This window comes from Argentina silus, assembly GCF_951799395.1.
Source record: "Argentina silus genome assembly, chromosome: 11".
Classification (NCBI taxonomy): domain Eukaryota; kingdom Metazoa; phylum Chordata; class Actinopteri; order Argentiniformes; family Argentinidae; genus Argentina; species Argentina silus.
Genome location: NC_139665.1, coordinates 53092 through 62500, shown reverse-complemented (window position 1 = coordinate 62500; position 9409 = coordinate 53092). Strand labels below are relative to the sequence as shown.

The 9409-nt window shown below is 50.5% G+C and overlaps 1 protein-coding gene across 1 annotated transcript in view; it reads left to right on the top strand.

The window, feature by feature from the left end:
* LOC310812090 (immunoglobulin superfamily DCC subclass member 3-like) overlaps positions 1-9162 on the top strand; it is a gene marked incomplete at its 3' end in the record, with an annotated part of 15086 nt that extends 5924 nt beyond the window's left edge. The window contains exons 6-13 of the mRNA XM_083680509.1: positions 1212-1377; positions 3088-3350; positions 3791-3955; positions 4230-4418; positions 4778-4891; positions 5037-5178; positions 5332-5452; positions 9058-9162. Of these exons, the coding sequence (XP_083536635.1) occupies positions 1212-1377; positions 3088-3350; positions 3791-3955; positions 4230-4418; positions 4778-4891; positions 5037-5178; positions 5332-5452; positions 9058-9162 (1265 nt within the window). The remainder of the gene's footprint in view (positions 1-1211; positions 1378-3087; positions 3351-3790; positions 3956-4229; positions 4419-4777; positions 4892-5036; positions 5179-5331; positions 5453-9057) is intronic.
* Between the last annotated feature and the right edge of the window lie 247 nt (positions 9163-9409).

The window sequence follows — 9409 nt, the reverse complement described above, 5'->3', positions numbered from 1 at the left end:
CCACTGAACAGCTCGCACCCACTGTGGTGTGAAACATTGGGAAATAGTTTTGATGTAGTTTTGAAATGGTCTTTAGGGTTAGGGTTAAATGGTCTTTAGGGTTAGGGTTAGGGTTAGGGTTAGGGTTAAATGGTCTTTAGGGTTAGGGTTAGGGTTAGGGTTAGGGTTAGGGTTAAATGGTCTTTAGGGTTAGGGTTAAATGGTCTTTAGCTGATATTGTTGTACAGAGGAGCCCGTCAGAGAGAAAGCAGGAATAGAAAATGGCTGCCCGCTGTGCATTGATTAATGTCCTTCTATTGAAATGGGGTCTCTATGACTCTTGAACCTCACACACACCCCCCACCCCCCTCCTTTCTCTCTCTCCATCCCCTGGACCCCCCTTGACTATCTCTCTCTTCCCAGGAACGGTCCCCATCAAGGAGGGCTGAGGGGGTGAGGGTGGGTGTCAGGGTCAATGGATCAATGCTTACGGGCAGGGAGGGGGGCAGGGGGGCTGGGGGGCATGGGGGCTGGGGGGCATGGGGGCTGGGGGGCTGGGGGCTGGGGGGCTAAGGGCTCTATTTCCCTACATATATTCATGTCCATTGTGTGTCTATTGAGCCTGAACACTGAACCGCTGCATCTGTCTCGCCACAGTGGAATGAGCAGGGGGGGGTCAGAGGGGGCCAGGGGGGGCCAGGGGGGGGGTCAGGGGGGGGCCAAGGGGGGGGCCAGGGGGGGCCGGGAGGGGGCAGGGGGGGCCAAGGGGGGCCGGAGGGGGTTAGGGGTTAGGGGGAGGCTAGGGTTAGGGCTGGGGTAGAAAGGGACATGGGGGATGGGGTTAGGGGGTCCTGGGCAGGCTAGGGTCTCCCTCTGGTCTTGCTCTGCGAGACTAAAGAGGGGAACATGTCACCAGTGGCCATATCAGTGTGGTTCATTTAAAACATGTTTTCTATCTTCAAAATGTATTTTTTATTCTAATCAACGTCCCTTTTCTCTTCCTTCATCTTCCCTCTGTTTCACCCTCCTGTTTCAAACTCTACTTTCCTTCATCCTCCTTTTCTCCCTGCTCTTCTTCCTCCTTCCTTGTCCTCCTTCCTGTCTCTCACTCTTCTGACCTAAACACTTGGTTCCTGTTTTTATCTTCCATTTCCCTCTTCCTTTCATTTCCATTCTCTCCTCTCCTCTCCTCTCCTCTCCTCTCCTCTCCTCTCCCTCGTTTCTCTCTCCAGCTCCTCCTGAGTTCCTCCAGTGGCCACAGTCTGTCTCCAAGCCGGCAGGGGGCAGCGCGGTCTTCACCTGCGTGTCTCAGGGTGTCCCAGAGCCTCACATCATCTGGCTGAAGAACGGCAAGATACTGATACCGGGAGACAACGTCAAACTCACCAACAACAACAGGTACGAACTGTACTAAACTACTATACTACACTACTATACTACTATACTACACTACTACTACTACTATACTACTATACTACACTACTACTACTACTACTATACTACTATACTACACAACTGTACTACACAACTGTACTACACTACTACTATTGCTATACTACTATACTACACTACAAAACTACACTACTACTACTACTATACTACTACACTACACTACTACTACTACTATACTACACAACTGTACTACACTACTACTATTACTATACTACTACACTACACAACTACTACTACTATACTACTATACTACACTACTACTACTACTACTATACTACTATACTACACTACTGTACTACACTACTACACTACTGTACTACACTACTATACTACTATACTACACTACTGTACTACACTACTACTACTGCTATACTACTACACTACACTACTATACTACACTACTGTACTATACTACTATACTACACTACTACTACTACTATACTACTACACTACACTACTATACTACACTACTGTACTATACTACTATACTACACTACTATACTACACTACTATACTACACTACTGTACTAAACTACTACACTACTGTACTACACTATAACGTGAAAAGCGTAGACTCCAACAGTCACACATGTAAACAGGATGGTTAGGGTTAGGGTTAGCGTTAGGGTTAGGGTTAGTGTCCAAACAGAACCACAGAGTGGACTGAAGTCTGTCCTTGTCCATATACTCCTTTCAAGGTAAGGAATCAAATATGGGATTTTGTAATTTGGATGAACTATGATTTAATCAAGATCTACTTCTGACCAGCAGTTGTTGTATCTGACCACAGGGTGGCAGTGTTGGACAGTGTTTGTGTTGAGCAGTTCAGACGGGATCAGAATCAGCGTCAGTGTTGCATGATTGTGTTTATAGGAATGAAATTGAGATCCAACCGATATTTGAATATTTTAAATGTGAACATGTATTTGAACATTCAATTCTGAAGATAAAAACATTGATTTTAAATACAGCAAATATGGTGATGTTGTTCAGCAAAAACCTGTGGAAGTGATGGAATGACAGAGAGAAAGAACTCAAACAAACTCCTCTTCACCTCCTGACGGTCACATGTTCCGTTCCTGGTAGCAGCATTAGTGAGTGTCATTACACCAGGGAGGCTGGGGGAGGTAGAACACTAGGGGAGGCTGGGGGAGGTAGAACACCAGGGGAGGCTGGTGGAGGTAGAACACCAGGGGAGGCTGGGGGAGGTAGAACACCAGGGGAGGCTGGGGGAGGTAGAACACCAGGGGAGGCTGGTGGAGGTAGAACACCAGGGGAGGCTGGGGGAGGTAGAACACCAGGGGAGGCTGGTGGAGGTGGAAATTGGAGGACAGGCTCATTGTAATGAATGGAATGGAATGAGGAACGGTATCAAACACCATTCCTGGTTGAAAGAGAGAGAGAGAGAGAGAGAGAGAGAGGAAGGAGGGATGGAATGATGGTGGTATAGAGTGATAGATGAGTAGAATATGTTATTACACAAAGTACTGTAAGTAAGTAGCCAAGTCTCCTCTCCTCTCCTCTCCTCTCCTCTCCTCTCCTCTCCTCTCCTCTCCTCTCCTCTCCTCTCCTGTCCTCTCCTCTCCTCTCCTCTCCTCTCCTTTCCTGTCCTCTCCTCTCCTCTCCTCTCCTCTCCTCTCCTCTCCTCTCCTGCAGCACCCTGGCTGTAACTCATATCACATCAGAAGATGAGGCTATCTACCAGTGTATAGCTGAGAACAGCGCTGGTACCAACCAGGCTTCAGCCCGCCTGGGCGTGTCTGTGATGCCTTCCCTCCCCACCGGCCTCCCTGACGCCCCTCAGGGCGTGGCCGTGTCTGCCCTCTCCCCCTCCGCCCTGCGGCTGGCCTGGACCCCCCCGCCCCCCGAGGTCACGGACAGCATCATTGGATACGTCCTGCACGTCCGCAAGCTCGGAGGTGAGACTCTCTCACACTCTTTCATTTCATCCTTTCATTGTTGCCCGTTTGACAATGTTCTCTCTATTCTCACCCGTTGATGTTTCTGGTTTGGTGTGATGATGTTAGGTTTGATAATCATGGAAATGTAATAAAGGATATATACGGTGTACCTGTCTGTCATCACCAGTTAGAAGTTTATGTGAATGATTCTCAGGGTTGGTTAACTCATCAACCTTTTAATGTGCTTGCTTTTCTTCATTCTGTTTTATTTAATGTTGTAATGTTGTATGATGTATGGTTGTAAACTGTGTGTATGCAAGGCGTGTGTGTGTGTGTGTGTGTGTGTGTGTGTGTGTGTGTATCCCTTGGTCTCAATGAGACGCCCTGCCAAAATAAAGGTGAAATAAACAAATGAGATCAAATGTCCTCTAGCGGAACTAATGACTGTGGTCCCTCAGAGCCGGACAGCAGAGAGCTCCAGGAGGCCATCAGTAAAGCCACCGCCCACCACGACATGTCTGACCTGGAGCCTGCAACCACCTACTCCATCTACCTCAAGGCCTACTCCCCCCTGGGAGCCAGCCAGCAGTCCAGCACCGTGGTCGCCACAACACTAGGGGGCGGTATGTACCCACAATCTAGCGTGTAGCTAGATGGGAATGCCACAGATTAGAACATCACACTGGTTGATTGAAGGCGTCTTCCCCCCTGGCCGACAGCCATCAGCCTAGCAGAGGACAGCCTCAGTGGAAGGACTGGAACTAACAAGGAATTAATACCATTCCTCATTCCGTTCCATGCATTACACTGAGCCCATCCTCCAATTTCTACCTCCCCCATCCTCCCCTGGTGTTCATCCTGTATTCTAATCCCCCTCTCCTCTCGTCCTCCCTGCAGTGCCCTCCCCCCCGCCTCTCTTCACCAAGGTGCTGAACGCCAGTGCGGTACAGGTTCTCTGGGAGCTGCCCAGCAACGCAGGCAAGGCTGAGGGCTTCAGACTCTCCTACCGCAGGGTCACCCACGCACACTTCCAGGGGCCCATTCAGCTGCCCTTCCCCATCAACGTCCACATCATATCTCATCTCGGTGAGTGTGTGTGTGTGCGTGTGCGTGTGTGGGGGTGTGTGTGTGTGTGTGTGTGTGTGTTCCTTTTGGGGTTTTAACACGTCTAACAGATGTTCAGATGTTCATGTGATTCAATCAGAAAGAGAAGATTGACAGCATGACGTGTCTCCAAGCAGCCTCAGTATCTCTTTCTCTCTCTGTCTCTCTCTCTCTCTCTCTCTCTCTCTCTCTCTGTCTCTCTCTTTCTCTCTCTCTCTGTCTCTCTCTCTCTCTCTCTGTCTCTCTCTCTCTCTTTCTTTGTGTGTCTCTGTCTCTCTCTCTCTGTGTCTCTCTGTCTCTCTCTCTCTGTCTCTCTCTCTGTCTCTCTCTCTCTCCTCCAGACAAGGGTGCAGTGTACGAGGTGAAGCTGCTGGCCTTCAATGGGAATGGAGAGGGCGGCGGCTCCCAGAGGCTGGTGTCTCTGGCCCAAGATGGCACCAGCGCCAAGACGAGTGGTGAGTGTCCTCCGACTTCTACCTCCACCAGCCTCCCCTGGTGTTCTACCTCCACCAGCCTCCCCTGGTGTTCTACCTCCACCAGCGCGTGTGTGTGTGATATCCTGCGTGTATCTGTGTCCTGACCCTCTGTGTGTGGTTGCAGGTGGGGAGAGCCAGTGTGACTGCAGGCAGGGCGGGAGGGGGTCCATGGGGGTGTCCATGGGCGGCATTGTGGTGGGCATCCACATCGGCGTGGCCTGCATCATCTTCTGTGTGATGTTCCTGATGTTTGGATACCAACGCAGGTGAGAGCCTACTGAGTCTGTCTCCCAGTGTTCAGTAATAGAAGAGCCCAGTGTTCAGTTGTACTGTACCTGACCCAGAGACACTCCTGTCCTTCAGCTTTAGACTGTCTATGCTTGAGCTACAGTAGGTCATGTGTTGATGTCTGTCTCCAGCCTGTTCTGCAGTAAGGGGTCCCAGGACAGCTGGACTGTGCCCAGGGGGGACGGCGGGGGTCACATGGGACACAAGGAGGGGGTGACACGCCCCACAGACACCCTGGAACCAATGCCTCAGGTAGGAGAGAAGACCACTGAACTAGTACCTCAGGTAGAAGACCACTGAACTAGTACCTCAGGTAGGAGACCACTGAACTAGTACCTCAGGTAGAAGACCACTGAACTAGTACCTCAGGTAGAAGACCACTGAACTAGTACCTCAGGTAGGAGCAAAGACCACTGAACTAGTACCTCAGGTAGGAGACCACTGAACTAGTACCTCAGGTAGGAGACCACTGAACTAGTACCTCAGGTAGGAGCAAAGACCACTGAACTAGTACCTCAGGTAGAAGACCACTGAACTAGTACCTCAGGTAGGAGACCACTGAACTAGTACCTCAGGTAGGAGACCACTGAACTAGTACCTCAGGTAGGAGACCACTGAACTAGTACCTCAGGTAGGAGCAAAGACCACTGAACTAGTACCTCAGGTAGGAGACCACTGAACTAGTACCTCAGGTAGGAGAGAAGACCACTGAACTAGTACCTCAGGTAGGAGAGAAGACCACTGAACTAGTACCTCAGGTAGAAGACCACTGAACTAGTACCTCAGGTAGAAGACCACTGAACTAGTACCTCAGGTGGGAGCAAAGACCACTCTGTTACCTGACTCATCCACTGCTCAACTAAGCAGTGAGGAGAGGGCTGGGTCGTAGGAGAGCACAACTAACTGACAGATTCATCGAGAGGGATTCTTACACTCTCAGAAAAAAGGGTTCTAAAAGCATTCTTCATTTGTCCCTATTGGGGAACCCTTTAAAGAACCCTTTTGGGTTCAATGTAGAACCCTTTTCACAGAAAGTTCTACATGGAACCCAAAAGGGTTCTTCAGAGGGTTCCCCTATGGGGACAAATGAAGAACCCTTTTAGAACCCTTTTTTCTCACAGTGTAAGAATCCCTCTCGATGAATCTGTCAGTTAGTTATGCTCTCCTACGACCCAGCCCTCTCCTCACCCAGAGGGGAGGACACCCACTACGTCACTGTATCATTGAGAATGTCTTATTACATTACAGGGATTAGGTCTGCAGGAGATAGTGCTTGCTATGGTGAACCCATTGAAGCCTCAGTCCGGGACCGCCAGATGTCTGTTTGATCCAGGGGAGGCTGGTGGAGGTAGAACCCCAGGGGAGGCTGGTGGAGGTAGAAATCGGAGGACAGACTTGTTGTAATGCATGGAATGGAATGAGGAATGATATCAAACACACACAGGCCTCATTCTATGCATTGCAATGAGCATGTCCTCCGATTTCTACCTCCCCCAGCGTTCTACCTCCACCAGCCTTCCTTGGTGTTCTGCCTCCACCAGCCTCCCCTGGTGTTCTACCTCCACCAGCCTCCCCTGGTGTTCTACCTCCACCATAATATATAATATATGCCATTTAGCTGACGCTTTTATCCAAAGCGACTTACAGTATATTGCAGTGAGTTCATACATTTCAGTATATATGGTCCCAGCAGGAATCAAACCTGTTAGCAATGCAAATGCGGTGGACCCAAGTGCGGAGAAATACTCAGACAAAGGCGTAAATACACGAACGTTTCTTTTAATTAAGATTGGGGCAGGAAGCACAAACAAACACTGGGAGAAAAGGGTAAAATAAAAGTGGAGAAAGCCAAGCTCCAATAAACACAGGTACTCACTTCACAAGTGGCAAAACGAAGAACTAAGAGGGTAGTAACACGGACGGACGGACGGACGGACGGACAGACAGACAGACAGACAGACAGACAGACAGACAGACAGACAGACAGACAGACAGACAGACAGACTAAACACGAACAGATGGGGAGAATCTCAGACAAGGACATGGGGAAACACACAGGCTATAAATAACATACAGGGGACAGAACACACAGGTGAAACGAATCCTGGTAGATTAGGAGGGCACTGGCCTCGTACCGCCAGAGATTCAAGATTCAAGATTCAAAGTGTTTATTATCATATGCACAGCAGAAAACATGTTTCACTGTACAACGAAATTCTTGCTTTGCTGTCCGCAGAATGCCAACCAATGTAAAATATACAATACTAAAGAATATACAATATATACTAAACAAATGTACAAGACAGCAAAATTTAAGGCATAAAATAAAATAGCAGCAATAATAATAATAAAACAGTGCAAATGTAGCAGTGCAATTATGCAAACTGGAAAGTTCAGTTATTGAGGTAGTACGGTTATATTAATCTCCTATGGGTTGTTTAGGAGTCTGATGGCAGTGGGAAAGAAGGAGTTCTTCAGTCGGGTGGTCCTGCATTTAACACTTCTGTACCTCCGGCCTGAGGGTAGAAGTGTGAACAGTCCGAGCTGGGGGTGGGTGGGGTCCTTGAGGATGGAGGCGGCTCTCCTGTGGACTCTGCGGTGGTAGATGCTCTGCAGAGAGGGCAGTGGAGTCCTGGTGATTTTCTCAGCAGTCTTCACCACTCTCTGCAGGCGTCTGCGGTCCATAGCAGTAGTGCTGCCATACCACACAGTGATACAGCTAGTTAGGATGCTCTCAACAATGCAGCTGTAGAAGTTGCTGAGGATCTTGGGCGACATGCCAAACTTCCTCAGCCTCCTCAGAAAGTACAGCCGCTGTTGGGCCTTCTTAACCAGCTGAGTGGTGTTAAGTGTCCAGGTGGACAGGAGGAGGGCGCCAGAGTCACCAGACAGCAACCTCAGGCGTGACACAAACCTACAACCTAAGCATTGTTAGCGCCATGCTCTACCAACTGAGCCACAGAGGACCACGAGTCTTCCCTGGTGTTCTACCTCCCCCAGCCTCCCCTGGTGTTCTACCTCCCCCAGCCTCCCCTGGTGTTCTACCTCCCCCAGCCTCCCCTGGTGTTCTACCTCCCCCAGCCTCCCCTGGTGTTCTGCCTCCCCTAGCCTCCCCTGGTGTTCTACCTCCCCCAGCATCCCCTGGTGTTCTGCCTCCCCCAGCCTCCCCTGGTGTTCTACCTCCCCCAGCCTCCCCTGGTGTTCTGCCTCCACCAGCCTCCCCTGGTGTTCTACCTCCCCCAGCCTCTCCTGGTGTTCTACCTCCCCCAGCCTCCCCTGGTGTTCTACCTCCCCCAGCCTCCCCTGGTGTTCTACCTCCCCCAGCCTCTCCTGGTGTTCTACCTCCCCCAGCCTCCCCTGGTGTTCTGCCTCCACCAGCCTCCCCTGGTGTTTTACCTCCCCCAGCCTCTCCTGGTGTTCTACCTCCCCCAGCATCCCCTGGTGTTCTACCTCCCCCAGCCTCCCCTGGTGTTTTACCTCCCCCAGCCTCTCCTGGTGTTCTACCTCCCCCAGCATCCCCTGGTGTTCTACCTCCCCCAGCCTCCCCTGGTGTTCTACCTCCACCAGCCTCCCCTGATTTGATTGTTACACAGCTCAGTCTTGTAGAATTGTGAAGAGCTCATCCAGCTACTCAACAGACTGTAGGCTGCAGCTCATCCATCGTATTGTGACTGGATGACAGGTTACTGTGCACCCAGGACGATATTCAATCAAACATAATGGTTTTTTTGGGATTCTGGAATTAGAAGACTCGTCACTCTTGTACTGCAACAATACATATTTGGATGAATGTACTCTGTAAAACTAAGTTTACTTAATGCTCTCCTGACCGCCTGTCTTATCTCTGTCTCCTCCAGGGTCGAGACCCCGCCTCCCAGACAGGGGGTCCGGTGCCTCCAGGCCGATGCCAGGTCCTCATCGAGCAACACCCGTCTGGTTTACCTGGCACGGGAACTGGCTAACACTGCCCAATAACCCCCCTTTCCCTGTCCTCTCCCATTCTGCAACCCTGCCCCCCCCCCCCCCCCCCCCCCAACGCTCTGCCTCTCGAAGGTTCCTCCACCGCACCTGCCCAACCAAAGCATCCCCTTGCGTCCTGCGATCCTACGGGTCATATCCACACTTCTGTCCTTTAAAAACCTGCTGCTAATGTCAACAAACAGGCTCAAGTAGCCGTGTTGAAAGGCTGAGGAGACGTTATTGATGTCT